The sequence below is a fragment of the Molothrus aeneus genome, chromosome 28 (genome assembly GCF_037042795.1).
Source record: "Molothrus aeneus isolate 106 chromosome 28, BPBGC_Maene_1.0, whole genome shotgun sequence".
Taxonomy (NCBI): domain Eukaryota; kingdom Metazoa; phylum Chordata; class Aves; order Passeriformes; family Icteridae; genus Molothrus; species Molothrus aeneus.
The window spans coordinates 3,884,182-3,906,510 of NC_089673.1; the positions used below are offsets into that span (position 1 = coordinate 3,884,182).

General features: G+C 41.6%; 1 protein-coding gene across 1 annotated transcript; it reads right to left on the reverse strand.

Annotated features, from left to right (window-relative positions):
• Positions 1 to 1,482: 1,482 nt before the first annotated feature.
• BRCA1 (BRCA1 DNA repair associated) lies at positions 1,483 to 20,992 on the reverse strand. Its single transcript, XM_066566878.1, has 21 exons — positions 20,913 to 20,992; positions 20,401 to 20,454; positions 19,965 to 20,045; positions 19,343 to 19,431; positions 18,833 to 18,978; positions 18,004 to 18,106; positions 17,091 to 17,136; positions 16,491 to 16,627; positions 12,761 to 16,042; positions 11,996 to 12,081; positions 10,090 to 10,268; positions 9,759 to 9,913; positions 9,009 to 9,334; positions 8,694 to 8,781; positions 7,538 to 7,615; positions 7,047 to 7,087; positions 6,272 to 6,355; positions 5,820 to 5,874; positions 3,913 to 3,986; positions 3,468 to 3,528; positions 1,483 to 2,504 (listed from the first exon to the last, which is right to left on the reverse strand). The coding sequence occupies exons 1-21, from the start codon at positions 20,990 to 20,992 to the stop codon at positions 2,401 to 2,403; spliced, it is 5,349 nt and encodes a 1,782-aa protein (XP_066422975.1). The 3' UTR covers positions 1,483 to 2,400.
• Between the last annotated feature and the right edge of the window lie 1,337 nt (positions 20,993 to 22,329).

Genomic DNA, 22,329 nt, shown 5'->3' on the forward strand with positions numbered 1-22,329 from the left:
CCAGCACCCTGCGCTCGTTCACGACCTTGATATCAACCAGCACAGTCAAAAAGGAGGAGGAAATTTTATCGGGGTCTTGCACATGGCTGTCTTTCCTAAGGATGTCCTCTGTGCCCCCCTTCCCACCTTTCTGTGGGGATAAATCAAGGGCCAAGGCTCTGTTCTTGCAACACAGGCAAGAGCAGGGAGGAGGCTCTGCTCATGGAGCCTCTCCAGGCCAGGGCCTGGCACAAAGTCATCTGCTAGGAAAAAACCCCATCTTTAATTACCTGCATTAATATTCAGGTCCTGAAGTGCTCACCATTTGTATTTATTGGCTCAGAGAAATGAAAGAAGCTTTGCAGAGCATGGCTGCTGACACCCTGTTCCCCTGAGGCCATTGCTGAGGGAAGCATTTGCCATTTTGCATACATACATTCATTTTAATTGATTACAATGGGTTGATTGATTCAATGCAATGAGGTGATTCCTTGACAGCTGCAGAAATCAGCCAGGGTCAGAGTAAACACATGGAAAAGACAGGTGGTTCACTCTCAGTTTGTTTTCACCTTACATCAGGGGTTCTTTGTCACTTCTTACATTGGGGGTTTGAGCACCTGCTTGGAACAGGGCACTGATGTGACAGAGGCCACTGAAAACCAAAGCAGGGCCATTGCCAGGTGCCCCAGTGTCTCCTCTGAGGCTTCTCAGACCCACAGAGAACTCAGAACTTTGTGACTGGAGAGGTGCACCTGGGCTCCAGGACAGGCCTCAGCAGCTTCCCTGGCCTCCTCTGGAAGCATTCCTTGGCTTCAGCTGCTTGGAAATCATTCCACTTCATTCAAATCTTAGACCAGGTGGAGATCACTAGGAAAGTTCACAGATAATGCTTTACAGAAAGAGTTTCCACAGATTTAATCACCTCCAAGGAGGAACAGCAGCACCGTGGGTGTCATTCCTGTAGACAATCATCCTGACCTGATAGAGAGAATCTTTGCATCAATATCTGGGGACAATTTCACAATTTCACAAAGCAAAACAGTTGTGCTTGGCCTTTTCCTCGAATCCACCAGGCAGTGAGTGTTCGGTCCTTGCCTCCAGCTGTCCTTTGAAATGTAGATTATCAAATAGCCACTGCCAGCATGGGCTGCAGAGATAAGAGCAGCAGGCTGGAGGTGAGGCTGTGCTGAGCAGCCTGGGGGCTCTGCAATTGTCACACAGGAGGCAACAGCAGCTCAGCAAATGCTTTCAGCTCTCACACTGCCAGCAGCAATGCTTGATCAGCCTACCTGCACCTGGCAGCTGCAGGAGACTTGATAACACTTCCACTCCTCAGGTTGACAGCAACTGCAGTTCTGACTGCATCTCTGAAATTCTCATTTACATTTTTACCTTCTCCATTTCCTTCCCCATTTCAGGAGGTTGGACTAAGGTGGTTTTTCCACACATGCCTCAATGCAGACTGAGGGACTGGTTCACATAAAAGCTAAACAAGTAGGTAAATATTTGCCAAAATAATTTTATTCTGTGCATTCAAATATTTATAAACATACTTTCTGTAACTTTCCAAGACAGCAGCATCTTATCACAAAACAATTTTATGAACTTAGCTACATTTTTTTTTTGCTTTTTAAACAAGCAGTTCTGCTCCCAAAGTACAAAATTAGATATGAAATTGAATTGCTTGGCAACAGAAACAAGCAAGATATTTTCTTTCATAAAAAGCCAATTTCTTTGCAGCCTCATTTTGCAAGCAGGGACTATTAGAAGCAGATATTTTTGGGCTTATCATGGGTCACCAGGATACTAAGATGCATCTATTCATTATCCTTTCACAGTGCCACATACACTTAGAAATCAGCCTGACAGCACTGGTATAAATTTTAAGCCTTTTAAACCTGGTTTTAAGCCTTCCTTTCTGTTTGGATTCAATCCTTGCATTTCTGGGGACCATACCTGTGTTTCTGGTTAGGTTTCTGGCACTGTGATGCACACAGGAAAGCTGTTTGTAGAGTTTTCAACACAACCATAATCAATCAGTGGCCAAGGCTGGTGCATTATTAATCACAAAATAGCATCCAGGGTTTGTAATTAAGCAGAATGAAAATACAGAGGTTATTCCAGAGTGCAGCTATGTTTCAATTCAAACCCCAAGCCCAATATTCCTCTTTTGAGGAATGTCCCCAGGGAAATGACTGTCCCCAAGTATTTAAACAGGAACTGGCTGCAGTGGCAAACAACACATCACCATTTCTCTGAGGAGGCCATACACTACATTCTCTAACTTCTAAAATTTGTTTAACATTTATAATCTCACAGTCCTTTCAGCTAATCTAAAGCTTTAAAGAACAGTGGGTAATTCCACCTTCTGGAGGGCAACATTTCAGTAGTTTTATGATTTTTAAGAGCTGCTGTTCACCCTCAGGACACGAGGTAAGCACTGAGCTCCTGGCACTGGTAGCAAGCCACGCTGTCCAGGACCCACTCCCGAGTTACCAGGGCAACGTTGCTCTGCTGCTGGATTGCTGCAAGACAAAGACAGAGAAATAAATGATGCAGCTGTTATCCAGAGCTCCAAACAAGCTGAAGGTGAGGCCACTGATGTCTTTCAGAACAAGCTGTTTGCTTTTTAAAAGGCTTGCTAAAAAAGCAGAGATGTGGCAGTGCCTTTCAAGGCAGGTAATGCTGGGCTCCAAGAGCAGAGCTGGCCAAGCAGGAAGCAGTGAACAGCACAGCATAAACACTAAAATTAAAGAATGCACTTGTTATCTTTTCATTTGGGATCTCAGTGACAGAGCTTTGGCTCCTGTCTGCCCAGACACACTGAGTGTGTGACAAGCAATGAGTCTCATTAAGAGAAGCAACAGAAAATTACTGAAGTGTTTTCAGACTGTTCTTCCTCATTCCTCATTTTTATTTTCTCTTTTTTTCCAGTGCCATGGAAACAGCTGGGTTTTTTACACCATCATCCTGCTCCACTGTTTTGTTGGACTTCAGTGTAGCCCAACTAGCTCCCACTCCTTCCAGAACCCCCCATGCACTTTCAAAGCCTCATGGCTTCTCCTGAGCATTTTGCTTAAAAGAAAAAAAATGCAAAACTACATCTGTTAAGGCTTTTTAACATGACCTTTTCAGACCAAGGGAATCTTGTTCCATCTGAGGCTGTCTCCTAGATCTTACTGGTCCTCTAAGGACACCCTTTCCCACCTCTTCAAATCTATTAAATTAGAAAAGTTTCTGTAAAGCTGATGATACAGAGGACAACTGAGGCAATAGATTTCATCTGCCAGAGCAGCTCTTCAAACTATTGCTGGTTCTTGAAACAATAGACTTTGTCTTCTAAGAAAATCTAGAAGGACATACTTCCATCTCCATGCAGCAGAATTTTGATTTTTCTACAACCCTCTGATATTTAGCTACTAAAAGGACAGGTGTGATAAAGACACTTGATGTGTACCAGAAAGCAGCTCAGAAAAATGTTGCTTTACCTCCATAATCCGTGTTTTCCTTCCAAGCATCTGGCTGCACAACCACAACTGCAGTAGAATTCTAGGATTTAAAGATCAAGAATAAAAATGCTGTTGTTGTCTGTTCTTATATAATTCTCATATCTATTTACAGAGAGCAATAACTGGGCTAATTTCAGAGAGGAATTTAAGTAGAGGGAGAAAGACATTAGTTCCTAAGATCCTTCTGTGATTTCTCTCCAGGAATTCTGTGACTACACTCAGTCACTAAAAGGCTTTTGGAGCTGAGAAGGGAAGGCTCAGTGCTAATTTCAAGACAAATTAGTGATGTGGCCAACAGCAACCATGTCTCCACTCCAAGGGAGTCTCCCAGTGAGGGCTGGCCAGGCCTGGAGCCAGGGGGCACTGCCAGGCTGTGCTGGCAGCTCTGGCAACTGTGGGAGGGTAAAAACTCCTCAGCACTTACAGCTGTGGCTGTGAACAGGTCAGGCTGCTTCACCACAGAGGCACCACAGAGCTCCACCATCCACTCCAGATGCTCTGAAGAAATCAGATGAAATCAGTTCAGTCACTGTGGAATTTGCAGACAACCCCGACGAGGGGAGAGATGAGAATCTGACTCCATGTTCTTAGAAGGCTGATTATTCTATTATATTCTATATTAAATCATATATTATATACCATATTATACTACACTATACTATATTATACTATACTACACTATACTATATTATACTATACTATATTATACTATACTATACTATACTATACTATATTATACTATACTATACTATACTATATTATATTATATTATATTATACTATACTATATTATATTACACTATATTATATTATATTATATTATACTATACTATATTATATTACACTATACTATATTATATTACACTATACTATACTATACTATATTATATTATACTATACTATATTATACTATATTATATTATACTATACTATACTATATTATACTATACTATATTATATTATACTATACTATACTATATTATATTATATTATACTATACTATACTAAAGAATAGAGAAAGGATACAGACAGAAGGCTACAAAGAATGATAATGAAAACTCCTGACTCCTTCCAGAGTCCCAACACAGCCTGACAGTGATTGGTCATTAAATAAAAACAATTCCCATGAAACCAATCAAACAATCTCCAAACCACATTCCACACAGCAAAACACAGGAGAAGAAAGCCTGGTGAAGGGATTTTTCAGAAAATGTGACAGTGCCAAGTCACTTCAGTGTTTTCTATCACATTGAAGCTGACACTATTCCCTAAGTGTTTGTTCCAATTCACAAACCACCATCATTTGAAGAAGATGTGAGTAGAAAAAAACCAAAACCTTTTCACTTCCAAACCTGCTAGGGAACATCAACTCCCCCCTCCCTCACCCCCCAGACAGCTCTGCACAAAACCAAACCCTGAAAAAGTCACAATTTATTTCCTCTTCTCATAAGGATGCAAGAGGTGAAATGGAAATTAAAAATGACAAGTCTGAACTGTGATTATCTCTCATTAACAAAAGTAGCCAAAGTACTTAATTTGCACCAATTTGTTGAATTGGTAGTGAAGAAGATGAAGTCTCTCAAGTATAAGAGCCAAAATTGAGGATCACTGCAGCAGGTGAAAGCACTGCATCCTTTGCAGCAATTACTGTAAATGTCAAGAAATGTGAGTATATTGCACCCAGTCAAAAATAAAGTTATATTGGATAAATCAGAAAGTATCTGCTGAGTAAGCCATAAAAAATGGGAAGCCATGTACAAATATTTGAAGTAGAAAAATAATTAATTTTTCAAAAACTTGTAACATAGTTGATTAAATTTTAAAAATAAAAAAATGAAGCTATGCTGAACAGCTTTTTCTTTATATATTAACTTCTAGCTTTGTTAAATTTAATTTCTACCACTTGCTCCTATAGACAGGAGGCTGCAATAAGGATGTGTCAACTGCTAGGAAAAGGATACTTAGGAACTGTTTACTAAGGCAGAAGAAAAAATGCTCCAATATGAGAGATCAAGAGCATCAGTAGCAATTAGCAGACAGCATGACATTAATGCCTTTCCTAGATAATTTATCCAGAGATGAACGAGATAAAAGGCCTAGTTTGAAATGTAGCAGAATTGCCAGGGGGTTGTCTGAGGACATCCAAATAGAAGAGAACATTTCCACTCCATTTGGAGCTAGAACTGGATGAAATGATTTACCTACACCTTACCCCACACAGGAAAAGAGGTAAAAAATTATCCAAGAAGAGGTCAAATGTACAATTCTAGGGAATGCATGCACAGTGTCCCTCCAAATATTTTTTATGTTAAGCATCCATCCAATGACACACCTGTAGTCATGTCAGTGAAGGGCCCACAGCAACAGATCTCAAAGCCTTTAAAGATCTGAAAAGCAAAGAACATGTCAGAGTTATAGGGGCTTTTTAAAGAACAATGCTTTATATGCTGGGGTTTTTTTATTTGCTGTTTTCATTGCAAATATCATTGCACTATGAAGCTATGACTATTTCACAAAGCATATCCAAAGCTTTTTGTAACCTACAAACCAAAAGAATTTAAGAATAAAACTAAAAGAATATTAAAGACCACTAACCTTCTGTTACAACAAGACAGCATTCACTCCAAGCTTACAGAATATCTGCTCTGCTGCTGACAGAGCTCACCCTTCATGGATAAAAATGATTCATTTGTACAACTCTGTGTACAGAGAGACTGGGAGAAGCTCCAGAAGCTCAGCCAGCACAGAGCAGGACAGAATTTGCATCCCTGATGTGCTTTGTACCTTTTCAGTCAGGGCCTGTCTGGCCCTCCTGGGCCCCTGATGGTTTCTCCCATTGATTACATCTCCTCTGACTTCAAAGTGCTCCTGGAACACAAGCAAAGCAGGGAATCACAAGTGAAGAGACTGAGAACACTTTCCTGTCAGAGTTCTGCTTCAAAGCAGGAAAGTGTCAGATTTCAGAACTGAAAATCTATGAATGTATTCAGAAGATGAATTAAAAGGCTTTGCAAGAGAAATTCTGGAGTATGAAACCCCTGCAGCATCAGGCAATTTTTAAATAAACAGATTTTACTCAAACTGTATGGTAATCTAGCAAACTAAATAAAAGAAGCAGCACACTCCAAGACTGGGTCTATCAGTAAAGTCTCATTTGCTAGAAATTATCTGTATATAGCATTATTTCCTTAAGCAAAGATTAGATCTTTTGCTCTATGCTATAACCTATTAATATCAGTAGGAACACTTATAAAAAATAATGTCTATAACCTGTTAAAAAATAATAGGGACTCATTAAGTGCATGCACAGGGCCTAAAGATGGATTTGGTAAAACCAGAACCCCAGGTTTCAGAGCTAAATTCCATATTAAATGTTAGGACAGTATCTGTCTGTGCAATACAAATAAACTCATAAGTCCAGAACCCCAGGTTTCAGAGCTAAAATTTCATATTAAATGTTTAGACAGTATCTGTCCATACAACACAAATAAATTCCTAAGTCCATCATGTAACAGCATTTCTTAACCATTTGACATTTCACTCAAGATAAAAGACCTACCTCATCCAGTATTCTTCCTGCTTTAAAAGACTGAATTATCCCTAAATAAAAAGATCAGAAGAAAAGTCATTCTATCCAGGAAAATGGTTCTTCCAGTATTCTGACTTCATTGCTACATTAAACTGAAGGTATTTGTACTAAAGGAATACAGTATAACACAAAATATTTAAAGAATTTTTTTACCATTTAGAAATAATACTAATTTTACACTAATTGATGCCATGAATCACAAAGATTTAAATTAGGAGGGACAAAAGGCTTTTGCCACAGTGGGGAGCAGAAACAGTAAGTCATTGACAAGAGTAAGAAGCTTGATATTGCTGCTTGTGTTTCTTAATTTCAATTTCTTTTGAAGTATTTAGAAGAAACACTGCAAAACATCAGATGGCAAGGCATGAAGAGATCCTTTTTCATTACTGCAACAAGTGAGGACTGCATTCCTGGCAGAAGGGAGGCAAAGACCACTGACCTCCAGAAGCAGTGATACCTACACTGATAACCAAGCACCCATTTCCCTCCTGCAATGCCCAGGAAATACTTCAGGGTCCGTTCACACACCAGCTCCTCATCTGCAGGCCAAACAACAGTAAAACCCCTTTTAGTTTTGCCAAACAACAGTAAAACCCCTTCTAGTTTTGCCAAACAACAGCAAAACCCCTTCTAGTTTTGCCCAACAACAGTAAAACCCCTTCTAGTTTTGCCAAACAACAGTAAAACCCCTTCTAGTTTTGCCACAAAACAGTAAAACCCCTTCTAGTTTTGCCAAACAACAGTAAAACCCCTTCTAGTTTTGCCACAAAACAGTAAAACCCCTTCTAGTTTTGCCAAACAACAATAAAACCCCTTCTAGTTTTGCCAAACAACAGCAAAACCTCTTTTAGTTTTGCCAAACAACAGCAAAACCCCTTTTAGTTTTGCCAAACAACAGCAAAACCCCTTTTAGTTTTGCCAAACAACAGCAAAACCCCTTTTAGTTTTGCCAAACAACAGCAAAACCCCTTTTAGTTTTGCCAAACAACAGCAAAACCCCTTTTAGTTTTGCCAAACAACAGCAAAACCCCTTTTAGTTTTGCCAAACAACAGCAAAACCTCTTCTAGTTTTGCCATTAGCAAAAAACCACAGCTCAGGGTAGCAAAGAATGTTTGCTTTTACATGCAGAGAAGTGCAGCAGTAAAATCTCACAACTATACAAAGGTTCAAAAATCCACTATGATGATGTTATTAAACTGAAGGAAATGAGCAGAAATTCATCACATGGACCAATTGTGAGCCCTTTGAAAAATGATTCAATAAAAATGCATGACTTCTTTGGGAACTATCTTTGTTTCTTTTTGCTTGGTTCTGAACTACTTCACACTAGTGTGCTGTCAACACCTGAACATCAGGAGCAAACAGCTGAAGAAACAAATAGCAAACAACATTAACTTTGAATTACACAGGGGAAAACGGGCCCTCACACTGATTCTCTGCAATAGAATGAGAAAACTCACAAGCTTGAACAAAAAACTTGCAGTAGAGAAAACAATCAATTCCTTTTCCTTAAACTTATTCAATTTATTGCTGACCTGTCTGCTTGGTGTTTACACTGAAGGTAAAATTCTATCAGGTCTGTCAGTAGAGGGTTTGGTCCCCAGCTCCCCACAAACCTGTTTTCATGATGACATGGGTTGTTCCTTCAGTAATGTGATTAGATAAAGTGCTCTGAGTTTTTTTCACAAACTTCTGGACCACCAACTGAAAAGGAGTTCAGAAAATAATAGTTAGGAACAGTTTTAACCCCCCCCCCTTAACAGCCCCAGTTTTTTGGAGCATAATTTAATAGGATAGTTACTTTAAAGTAACAGTTTTCTGCAATTCCTGCAAGATCACTTTTATTACACTTAGAGATCTCTCTATTGAGGATTACAGTGGTAATCAGGAATTATTAACTAAATAATCTCCAAATTCTGAAATCTACTTACATGCTCACTGTGATTTAGACCTGAGACCACAATTGACATTTCTTTCCTCTTGGTCCCCACTGGATTTGCAGCATTTTCTTTGCCAGTTGCATTGTGCAGAACAGGTACAGGAGAACATTCACTTTTTTTCAATTTGTGTCCTGGGCCAGAGCTTTTCCCAGTGCTCTGAGCCACTGCAGGCCCAGCTGTGGCTTCTGCAGTGTGAGGGGTTAAAGGCCTTACAGAGGAGGAAGAATTCTCTGGACTCTGGGTCACATTTCCAAAAAGATCTGATGAGACAGATGCACTGCTTTGCGTGGTCCCAGAGTTCTGCTCCTCTGCATTTTCTGAAGGAAACAAGAAATTATTCCTTGAGAAAACTGCATTTTTCTTGTAGCCATGGCAGAAGGTTTAAATTCTGCAGTTACTTCCTCTCCTTTTGTGTTTCTTACCCCATCTTTGCCTCCAACATTACTTTTTCCTGACCTATAGCCAAGACACTAAAATACCTGGTGAACTTTGTGTCTGAATTTAGAAGTGAGACAGAAAAACTCTTATTACTGTCAAAAAGCTCTCACACCCCATTTGATGAGCAGCCACACAGCTGGGCTACCAAAGTAGCAACACCTTTCTAAAATGACCATAAAATGACCAGGAATATATAAATTAAAATACAGGAAAAAGTTGTATCTTGCCAAGATATAAAAACATGAAAAGGACAGGAGCAAACCACCAGAAATCAGAATGCACTGGGTTTCTCTCCAATGTTACCTGCTCCAAGCTGACACTGCCTGTGCTCCTGCTCAGGTTTTGTCTTTTCACAGGGAGTTTTGTTCTGTGGAGCCCAGGCACGCTCAGGGCCTTTCTCCAGATCTGATCTCTTCCTTAAAGAGGATTTAGAAGCTGAAAGCATCAATTCTGGGGACCTTGAGAGAGAGAAATTGATTTAATTCCTTTTCACTCTTTTAAGCATCAGAAAAATGTAGCAAGAGTGAAATTATTGTAATTTCCCAGAAGCTCAGGGATACTTAAGATGTTTTTTTTAATAAAAAATTTAGAAATAAACGTAAAAAACCCCAAAACTCCAAACAAAACCACTGACTTGGCTTTTTCTTCTCTTGTTTGATCCATTTCAGATCCTTCTTCAGTACTGGAATGTGGCAGCTCCCTCTGGACAGGTAAAACTCCACAGTTCTGGCTCCCATTCTGCTTCAGCACTGCTTCAAGTGCAGCCATTTCTTGCTGAAGCTTTTTCAGGCTATTTTGCATAGCATTCTTTTGCTGCAAAGGAGCACAAGGATGCCAACATAAGCAAACTCAGCATTCATCTCTTTAACAAACACTTGAAAATTAGAAATAGCAAAACGGTTTTGAATTAAACTTTTGCCACATGTTGAAAAGGTGATTGTGGTGCTTTTGCTGGAATAAATAATTCACACATCCCATGTAAGAAGCAAAAGCACCCAAACAACCACACACTCATTTTGCCAGTCATGTTATTTCAGGTTAGATGCCTCAAGAGTTTAATCCATCAGAAAACAACACAATTCCTGCACTAATTTATTTGAAAGTAATTTTGTCCAAACTCCATTAGTAGCTCAATCCATGATGTTCATTATTAAATTTTAAATTGAGTCTTCATTTTCCACAGCTACTAAAAGCTCCAAAGATCATTTAATGGACTAAAACATTTCATAATATTCTTCCTTATGTTCCTCCTCAAAAATTACATGATCAAAACCATGCCATAGGCAGCATAAGAATAGCTCAAAGGGTTTCAAAAGACCTTTTTAAAAGCCCAAACCCTTTACATGATGAAGCAATTTCCAGAGAACTGAATATTCCATTTGTAGCTCCAGCACTGGCACCGTGTGGAGCCTCTTTGTTACTGAAGCCATAAAAACTCCCAAGCCAACAGGAAAAACCATCCCCACACCCCAAACCCAAATCCCACAGCCCCAGAGCCATTAATCCATCCATGAAGCTACAGGAGGAGCTGGGGTGTCCTGCCAGCTGAGCACATTCCACCGGTGCTGTAAACAGGAGAAGCACCCACAAAGCACAAAAATTCAATTCACTTTTTTTTTGGATGTACATAAAGCCCATAGGGCTGAAAATGCTGAAGAGAGAGTTGGCCTAAGATTTATCTTAAAGTCACACAGGACAAAGAGAAACCCAACAGAAAAACAAAACTCCCAAGCCCCTAACCCTCAGCTGAACTCCCAGAGCACAAATCACCCAATACAGCCCTAAAGCACAAAAATTCAATTCACTCTTTTTGGACATCCATAAAGCCCATAGGGCTGAAAATGCTGAAGAGAGAGTTGCCATAAGATTTACCTTAAAGTCACACAGGACAAAGAAAAACCCCAAAGCAAAACAAAAGAAACCCAAGCCTCAATTTGATTTCTCTACTTCTCTTTATCAGAACCCCCAGCCCAAATCCTACATCACCCAATACATAAAGTCAGGCCACTGAGAGCATTCAGGATTTTAAGAGCAGACAAAAAATGCACTGCTAGACACACCTTTCATCAGACACTGCCTGCTGGGACTGGTACCTATAATACTCTAATATGGAATTATTTGATTTAATCTTTACACAAGGAAGACAAGTGTCTGCTTCTAAATATCATATTGTAATAAATCCACTTCTTATCACCAAATTCTTATATATTCTTATCATTAAAGTTTTTAAATATAGGGAGCTGACATTTCCAGCACTGGCCCAGGGTGGAGATGCATTAATTAGCATCTCCCATAATTAAGCCCTGTAACCAATAGCACATAATAAGCTGTGGCCATTGCAGTGTCAGGTCACCAGGGGAGGAAAAGTTGGACAAATAATGGCATAGAAGCAGCTCTGCAGCTCTTCATTAATTATGCTTTTGGAAGTCATTTAGTGATAAAGAATTATGATGAAAGGAATTTTCCACTGTGGTGACTTCACAGCTTGCTTATCTCCTGGAATGCAGGCTGCTCCTGCCCTCAGTGCATAACTCACTCACCTGTGTAGTGAGGATCTCACCCTGAGAGAATGCCCCACAGGAATCTTCTACAATACTGATTTCACTGTCAGATCCAGATGCTTCACCTTGAAGAAGGTAGAAAAAAAACCCAAAACCTCCTTGGTAAAGAAAAAAACTCCACCAAACAACAAAACAACCAACATTATCCAGAATGACTTAGCATGTGGAAATTTTAGAGAACTAAAACATTATAACACTGAAGTGACAAGTTTTTAAAATGTTGAAATTAGAAGGACAGATTTCCTTTAAGTGAATATTTCAAAGAGCACCACGTCACACACATGACACAGTAAACAGAATTCAGTGTTTCAACAGAATTCGCTTTCAACAGGGAGGAAAGAGCCCTAAATATTTACAAAGGCCATAAAAAAGGCAAAATATTCACTACAAAATTCTACAGCAAATTTCAACAAACATTTCATCTGGGGAAAAAGCTTGGATAGGCTGGGAAATTTTGCTGACAATGGAAGCATCCCATTGCAGTAAGAGAACCAGCACTGCCCTCAAAAATGAACTCCCATCAGATAGTCAGTCTGTTTATTTGTGCTCTGAACAAAGAGCACTGGGAGAACATAATTTTCAGGAAATAAACCACTGAGGGGGTTTTTTGTTTGATTAAGACTGATAGATTCTTCTAGAAGAGTTCTGTTCTTAAATACAGAACAAAACTTCCATGCCCACACCACAACCCTTGTTGTAAGGACATTACAAACACAGCTGCAGAGAGAAAAATCCTGTTTGTACCTAGGTTTGCTCCCATGTCTGGGTCTTCTTGGCTTTCATCTTTGGTTTCCTTCAGCCCTCCACTAGGATTCTGAGAAGTTTCTTTCCTGTCACTTGCATTGCTCATTGGTTTGGACACCTGAGCTTGTGGTAAATGTTTGTTCAGTTCTTGTGCTCCATTAAGTGACTCTTCTGACATGTTGGACTGGGAAGAAAATAAGTTGACAGAGCATTCAGACTCCTGGCTTGGTGAAGCACACGCATGGCTCAGGGCAGCTTCTGGCACCTTCTGCACAACACTGCCACCATGACTGACCCCGAGAGGCTGCACACTGGGGCTCCCTGGGCACTCTGCCCCCACAGGTGCCCCTTGTTTCTCACTCTGCACAGGTGTGCTGGCTGATTTGCTGAAGATGAACGTCCCAAAGCAGGGTAACTCCTCATCCTCACAGGACTCTTCATCTGAAGATGGCAGCTTCTGCACCCGCCTTCGAGGCCCTTGAGGTCTTGGTTTAGAATGTGCATTTCTACTCTGCAGCTCTGCACTGGCACTTTTTACAAACACTGCAGATTGCTCCTTCCTATCAATGTCACAGAAGCTGGAGCTCTCCTCAATGTCAGTATCAGAGCACAGCAAGGCATTGGGGCTTTCAGACAAACCTGTAGGGCCACCATTTTCTCCAAGAGGTTCTTCCAGAGCCTCTGCAGCTGTGCTAACAGTTTGGGCTGCTTCTTCTTCATCCCCCTTTACACATTTTCTTTCTCTTTTGCTACTTTTTGTCCTAGTGAGTTCAGCAGGGCTTTGCTGACAAGTTGCAGAACAAAACATTGATGGGGATTGAAAATGTAGAATTGGTTCTGTGCAATCAACAACTCCAGTCTTTCCTGCCTGATTGCTATCTGAACTGAAGCTGTTTTCCTGGCCTGTGTTTAAATCATTTTGTCTGGATTCATGCTCCTCTGTGTTACTCTGATCACTCTGGCTTCCATCACTTTCAGTGGGATTCTGTCTCAGCTCACTTTCTATCCCTGTCTCATTTGACACTGGCTTTTCATTGCCCTGCTCTTCTTGCAGCAATCCCTTTTTGTGCTCAGCCTGAGCAGTCCCTGCTCTTGCTGGTGTCAGAGTCCCTTCCTCTGCAGCCTGTGAAATGTCACCCCTGTGCTCCCCTGTGCTGACAGCAAAGCAAGGCACAGGATCAACACGTGCAGACTCACAGGTCTTAAGCTTCTCTTCCTCTTCATCTTTCTCAGAACCCCTGCTCAGGTTTTGAGCAGCTGTTTTCTCCTCTTGCAAGCTTTCTGGTTGTATTTGTTTGCTAGCTTTGTTTTCTACCTGAGCAGCACATGACAGATTGAAGCTTTCAGAAGGAGGATCTGCCATGGCACGAGTCTGAAAAAGGCTGAAGGAGGAGCGCTTGGAATGCCTGAATATGTTCCTCAGATATTGTGTGTCCAAGTCACTGTCTTCAGCTTCCTTAGTCAATTCCAAAACAGTTTTAGCCACTGGCAACTTGTCAGCTTTGAAATCCCCTGGAACACGTTGTGAATCATGCCCACATTGTGGGGGAGAAGCAGTGGCTGATTCAGTCACCTCCTCAGTCTGGGGAGAAGCAGTTTGCCCAGCAGACACTGAAGGAAGCTGCAGGAGGAGGGGGCTACCAAGTATTTTACTGTCTTGAGAACCTGTATCAGGCACAGTGGAAGCACAGTTTGAAGGCAGACATGAAGGACTGAACAGACTCTTTCCAGTTCCTGCAGTGTCAGATAAATTCTTTAGATTAACCTGCACTTCATTTGCCTGCAGATCCCCTCCCTCCAAATTAGTGACTGGCCTGTAACTCAACTCCTCCTGAGGCTCCCAGGGGTCTGTGCACTCAGCAGAGCGAGCTGCCACGTTCCTCTGGTCTCCAGAGACAGACCTTCCATGATCACTGTTATTTCTGGCTCCCTTTACTCCTTGCCTTGTTTCTTTTGCCATTTCCTCAGAGAATAACTGAAGCCTTCTGCTGCACCTGCCTGGCTTTTGCTCAGGACCAGCTTTCCTGGGCTCTCCACTGCTTGGGTAGCTGTCAATCTGTGGCTCAGCTGCATCAGGAAAACCAGAGCCTCTGTCCACCACCAACTGCAGGGCACACATGGTTCTGCTAGAATGCCTGCATCTTTTTGCTGCAGAACTTCTCTTTTTGGTGCTTTTCTGATCACAGTTATACATTTCTGGTTCCCCATCACAGTGCTGGGTAGGGACCTTCTCAGCAGCTTTTTTCCATGTGGGCTCTCCTCCTTGCTCAGGTTCTGTCAATGGATTATTTGCTCTGTTCTGGGAGAGGTGACTCTCATTAGCAGCCACACTTTCATCACAGCTTTTCTTTTCAGCATCTCCAAGGCCCCCATTGCCACTTTGAGGGCCCCCATCTGCCTTTCCTGTATCTTTTTTCTTGATGAAATCCTCAGGTTGCAGGACACGGGCAGTTTTCCTCTTTCGTTTGAGTTTGTCTTTGCTGAAATCCTCCAGGCACTGAGCAGCAGCCACATCTTCCTTTTGTCTAGCAGGCAAAATGTCTCTCAAGGTAGAAGGGGGATTTGATTTCCTCCCTCTCTTGTATGTTCTGCCAAATATTTTGTCTTTGATGTTTTCTGCTGTTTGTTTTGACCACCTCTTTTTTCCTTCCACTGCTGCAATTCCCATGGAATCTGCCATAGGGTCAGTCCTTCCTGAAACACAGGACTCTTTATCTGACAAACCCAGATCTCCTTCACCTGAAACATCAGCTGATGCAGCAGACTCATCCCCTGAAGAACTGGAAGACAGGATCTCGTTGCTTTTGGAAAACCATTCGTTGACTTTCTGAATGCTCTGCTTCAGTCTCTTTGTGGAGACTTTATTCAGGGGGGCAGAGTGAAGTGGCTCTGCCTGAGGCAGAAGTTCTTTGTCCTGGGAGGAGTCATTCTCAGGCTCATATCCCTCTACAGCTTCCACACTTTGTACATCAGTATCCATTTCCCTGCTTTTATCCAGCCTGTTCTCTGAGCCATCTTCTAAATCAGACTCTTGGTTTTCACTGATGTGCTGCCTTTGCTGTTGCTCCATTTCTTCTGTGCTCTTAGAGAGTGATGTGTCCCCATTCAGGGTGGGACTGGCACCCCCTGCTCTGTCACACTGCTCTGGGAGCAGCTCCACAGCAAGAGCATCCAAAGGAGAACTCTGGCACCCAGCCACATTCACCTGGTCAGGTTTGGCACATTCAGTGATGCTCTGAGAGCTTTTCTTGCTCAAACATTCCTCTGAGAAATCACCTTCACCTGTTAGATTTATTGGTATAATAAATTATTAACCTCTATTTTACACACACAAGCACAAGAACAAGCTTAATGGCTACTTTGTTTGAAAAAAAACCTACTCTCATTTCTCCACTAACCAGAATATTACACTGCACAAATCTCCCACTAGAGAAAGGCAGAAAGATCATATTACTAAATTTTTACATGAATTACCAGCCAGTGCTTTTTCACGTGTAATACAACTCACATAGAATAGATTAAGTCTTATATTTTTCCTTCCTTTCTGTTCCTGTGGATACAACATCCACATTTTGTATCAGGAACAGTCTTGTATTAGCTGTAGGCATCAACAGAACTGCATTATACAAGACTGGGAGCAATTTTGTACAAAAAAATCATGTGAAATAAAGATGTTAACTTGTGATCTCTTTCAGGCTTAATCACCTCTGTCACCAAAATAACAACACACCCAAGATACCTGGCAGTGTTATTTCCTTGGCACCCAGCTTGTCAGGCTGTGCATGACAAGAATTTTCATTCCCTTTCTTCTCAAGTTCTTCCAGTCTGACTTGAGAAGAAATCTGAACAGCTCCTTTGTCTTCAAACCTGCTGGGCAAGGGAATCTACTTTCATTACAGATTAAACCATACCAGACAGAATAGAAGATGATATTGTTTTTCCCTTTTTGCTCTCTGAAATAATTTCTGGAGAAGTCAAGCTGCACAACTGACACCACAAGCAGATCTCTCCAGAGCTGCAGGCCACTTCTTTAAAAGATTTTCTTATGCAATCCTGAATTTATTATTTACTTTCTAAAAAAGCACAGTACCTGCTTTTCTATGGAAGATCTATGTCCACAACAAAACATTTAGAAATAATTTTTAAAGCATGTAATATGGCAAACTGCTGGAATTCAGCTCCCCATGCTACCCTGATGCCCTCAAAGTTGAAAATCATTTGTCTGCTTAAGAATTATATCAGTCCTATGCCAAGAAACTAGAACACAGGAAATGAGAATATTGAACTACTGTCTGTAGAAAATATGAATTCCTTTATCACCTTTACTCACCCAGTTTTGGTTGCCTGTTTAAAAAACTCTTCAGATGATTCAGAGCCTGAAAACAAATAATCTGTTACTCTGGTTGGAATGATTCAGGAGAAGATAACCAGATTCAGTGGTTTTCTGAATATCTCATACATGCCTACTCCCTTCTAGGTGCTTTCAGCTTTTAGCAGATGAAACCAACTTCAATTGTGAAGTATTTTACCTAATTTTAATGATTTCCATGTAAAACTATGTACATGGCTCCAGCATCAAGCTGTGTTTAAATACAGTGACTGGTAACTAAGAGTTAATCACCTAAAAGTTACTTTCTCATTTCTAAATTTATACACAAAGCAGCTACAAGTATTTCAAATTTTGAGCTGGAAGTTAGAGAAATATATTCAAATAAATGCCTCCAGGCAGAGACAATAAGGGGAAAAGTGAAGAAACAAACTCAATTCCTTCCTTGAAGGAACAGCATAAAAAATAAGCTATGCAAGGCATTTGTCTTTTTTTACATAGCAGTCAACACCAGATAAAGTAAAATTCTGAAAAGCTAGGATAGATAGCAAAAAATATCAATATCTCAAATAGATTTCATCCTCATCTCAAGCACTGTGACAAGGCTTAGTATCCTTCAGAAAACAGTGTAACCACCTTTAGCTGTAATTTTTTGCACATCTGTAAATTCCTTCTCTGGACTGTGGGCACCAAGGCTTAAGGGCTCTCTACAGCAGCATTATTTGCCATGATATAATTCTGTAAAAAAACTCTTTGGATTTGCCAACTTGGAACTTTCCATAATTTGTCCCTTTGCTGTAATTTTGGGTGTTAAGTAGAAATTAGTGTTGATAAAGACTTTGAACCTAATCCCCTTTCATTACTTTGCAAGCATTGTACACAGGATCAATTGGTGTGGATTTAGAACAGATCTTACCAAACTCCACATAAGTGCCCTTTTGAGAACCAGATTTCTGGGGTTGGTTTCTTGGCTGACACATTTTGGCATCTGCCAGCTGAATATTCACACTAGCTTCCTGCTGCCAGGAAAACAGAAAGGAATAGTTATTTACAACAGTGGGGTATTAAAAAAAAATTCACAGCTATTTCAACTTGAACAGGGGGCTGATAGAAATACTTGGTTCATATGCATTGGTAGCTTCTATGCACAAGAGAAGGAATTTATAATATTGACAGCAGCAATGAAATAGAAACGAAATAGAAACAATAGAAACAATGCACCATGCATTTAACAGATCAAATCATAACAGCTTGACCTTACATTCTGTATTGTCCAATATTCTATTCAGCATGAAGCAGATGGAAACAGAAACATGGACAGTCAGCAAATACCCCAAGCTGGGTAATGCCTTGTGAATCCTGAGACATTGTTGTGATCTTGCCCCTAAAATGGTAAAAACCCTACAAACCCCTTGCCCCTAAAAAGGTAAAAACTCTTTTCCCAAAAAGGTAAAAAGCCTCATGAAACAAGCAGGGGGAAGTTTTCAATCCTGGCTTTGGTACCAGACTGCATTATGGCAATATTATGTGTAAGTTCAGGTCATTTTTATGCAAACATCTTTCTCAAGTAGGTGAGGAAAACAAAAATATACAGATGTCCTTGTCCAGATTACCCAGATCAAACAACAATCTGAGATCAGCCCAAAATCTCCCACTTCATTCTTTTATCCACTTTTATGCACTTATACACATTCCAAAGACATTTTTAAACAATCCACAGAAATAAAACAGGAAAAAGCAGTTACCAAGGTGAAGTTTTCTTGTCCATTTCCTTTAGCACTTTTCCTCCTGTTTCTGAAGCCCTTACTTTGGATGACAGAACTTTCTTTACACAGGGACTCAGCAGCAGTGGCTTCCGTGGATGTTTTGGGAAAGTGATGACTCTTTAAAACTAAATCATGTTATTAGGTTAGAAAAATTACACATTTTTACACTGAGTATGACTCATGATATGTTAATGAAATGGATTTTTGTAGACTCTGTGCACTTAGTGCATATACAGCTGAAAAATATTTATCCAAGAAAGGAAATTTGTTGAATTATTCTGGTCTGATTATTCTGAGCACTCTTCAAGTAACAATTAAGATCTTGGTCCTTCCAACTAATTTTCTCAACCAATTTTGGTTATATAGATAATCAAGCAAGAGCAGGATCTAATTCTAGTTATTTTAGAATGGGATACCTTTTAATAATCATGATATGTCAAAACCTCATTAAAAGAAACCAAACTGGGGACATAAATTCACAACACTTACACTTCACTCCAGTGTCAAGCTCAAAAGCACGGATAGTTTCCAACAGTCCTTCAATGAGCTGCTTAAATCTGGAATTTTCTTTCAGACTTCTGAAATAACATCAGCACTTCAGTTATTTTAAGACAAATGAACAGGGTAACTATAAATATTTCTAGAATTTTGGCTGAACCAGAAAAGGAGTAAAACTTCCAAGTGGAAGATGAGACAAGAAGAAATTGTTGCCATGGAATAACAAATTCCCCCAAAGAACCATTACTCTGGGAATTGAAATGATCACAAAATATCATTTTCTCATACAGGTTTAGCAGAGAGAAATCAGTTGCAGGATTAAACACCAATCCAGCACAGACACTTGTTGAGAGAGGTGTGTTCACCTGGAAAAAGCACACACTGAGGTAAGATACTACATTTATTCCTTTAGGAATAGGCAGCTTCCTAAAGAACCCCTTCTGTAGTTCAGAAGAAAAATAAATATAAATTAATAAATATAAAATAAAAATCTATTACGGTAATAATTAAATAAACTAATATATTATGCTAATATATTTTAAGCCTATTGTTATTCTTTCTTCAGAGCTCAAACACCTCATCCTCCAGCCCCTCACAAAGATGATTTCCTCACCTCTTGGTAACTTCAGTCTTACACAGAGGACACTCCACCACACCTTTTTTCTTTTTGTTGATAAGTTTGAACATGCAGAATCTGGAAAGAAAGAAAGAACACTTGTGATGGTTGCAAGGGAAGGATATTATTGTCCCTAAAAGCGACTGCACACATTCACCACTTAGTGAATCAAGGATGCATTCTTGTTCTGGGGTTACAGTGAGTTAACTGATCCCCTTTGATGCATTTTCAAGTTGCAGTTCTCTCTTCTGCAGAATTGACTTTTCCCCCTCAAGTAGCTACACATGAACTTATCAAAACATAGCCTACATACATGATTAGCACTGAAGAAACAGAATTAAAACTGGTATATATGGAATAAAAAATGATAGACCCCAAACCATTATATGGGGAAATTAAAAACTGCATTGCACTTGCAAGTTTTCAAACCTACCTGCAGAAAATGTGATCACATTTTGTTGAAACAGGCTCTTGCACCACGTCCAGGCTACAGAGAGGGAAACAAAACCAGGAGCACAGAGGTTATAGACTTCAACCAGAACCTTTGCTATTTCAGCATCTGCTCGCATTAAAGAAGTGCAAGATATTAAATGCAACATTAAAGAACTACAGACCTCATTCACCTTTCAGAGACAAGGGACAAAAGCCACACAGCTTTACAAACAATCCTCTAATCCAATCAGATAAATTTTTCCCCTCATTGAGTATAGGACTGACACATTCAGGTTTTAACAGAAAAGCAAAATATAGGATATAAGAGCAAAATGTAAGTTTCTTCTTGCACTTTCTCATTTGAGCCTTACAAAACATCAATAGTTTTAGTTCTAAGTACAAATCTCTTTGCTTTCTGGTAAGCCATAGAATTGACAAAGCATTTTCAAAGAAATGAGAATAAAAAACACATCTCCAAAAAATTAACCATTCTGATATTATTCTCTGACATACCATATTGGGCACTCCAAGTTCTTCTGCATAGCAGAAAGCACATTTTGTACTTGTCCAATAGTAATCACTGAGAAGTCCATCCTTCACATCCAAAAACAGTCTACAGGAAAAAAAAACCAAACATTATCAGCTTTGTTTCTGCAAAAAATTCTGTTGTTTCCCACGACTATGCTCTCTCCCCCACGGCTCTGCTCGAACTGCAGAATGGTATCAAATTAAAAAAAGTGTTTTTACCTAATACTTTACACAGGGGCACAGAGGTACAGAGGGGTTCTTACTCTGAACGTTTGCGATTAAAACCCCTCGAGTCTTGGACACAAAGGAGCGCCCAGAAAGAGTTTATTCAGGTGAAATTCATAAAAAACCACACAGAGCAGCGAGGGCGAGGGGTTTGCTGGCTGGGAAAGCAGCAGAGCCGAGGGCAGACCGGTCATGCCGAGGAGCCAGGGCGGCCCCACCCGAGCGTGAGAGCCCACAGCGAACGCTGAAAACAAAGAGAAACCGCTCGGGACCGGCCCTGCAGCGAGGCCTGACCGCAGGATGAGGAGAAGCGTACCGGGCACGGGCCGAGGGAGCGCGGGAAGGGCCGGGGCAGCGCCGGGGCGGGCCGGGCCGGTGCGGTCAGTGCCAGGCGGGTACCGGTACCGGTGCCAGGGAGGTCAGAGCCAGGCCGGTGCGGGCCGGGCCGGTGCGGTCAGTGCCAGGCGGGTACCGGTGCCAGGGCGGTCAGGGCCAGGGCAGCACCGGTGTCGGTGGGGTCCGAGCCGGTGCGGTCCGAGCCAGGCCGGTGCCGGTGCCAGGGCCGTCAGGGCAGGGCTGGCGTGGTCAGTATGGGGCCGCACCGCTGTCGATGCGGTCAGCGCCAGGACAGGGCAGGGCAGGGCTAGCACAGTGAGGTCAGGGCCAGGCCATGGCGGTGCCGTGCCCGTCGCCCCTCGGTGCTCGCCAGTGCCGGTGCCGGTGCCGGTGCCGGTGCCGGTGCCGGTGCCGGTGCCGGTGCCGTCTCCCCTCAGCGCTCCCCGCGCTCCCCGCACCGCGTTTCGCGCCCTTCCCGCCCCGCCACGCGCAGCCAATCCGAAGCCGCGGGGCCCCCTGACGAGCTCCTTCCCTTCCGCGGGGCGGGGCCGGGCCGGCCTGCTTAGCTCTGATTGGCTGTAATTGGCTCTGGTTAGTAGCTGATTGGCTGCCGCCTCCACGTGATTCCGGCTTGCGCAGGCGCCGCCGCGGCGCAGTTGCCGGACGTGCGTGGCCGCGGTGCGCGCGCGCGCGCCCGGTTGTGTTTATTGTTGTTGTTCCGCGACCCCTCTGACTCCGCCTCACAACCAATCACGGCGGAGGAATGAATGAGTGACAGGCGGCTCCGCCAATATCCGTGCGCAGCGGGTGCGGGGCGGGCCGCCCTCGGGCCGCCATGTTG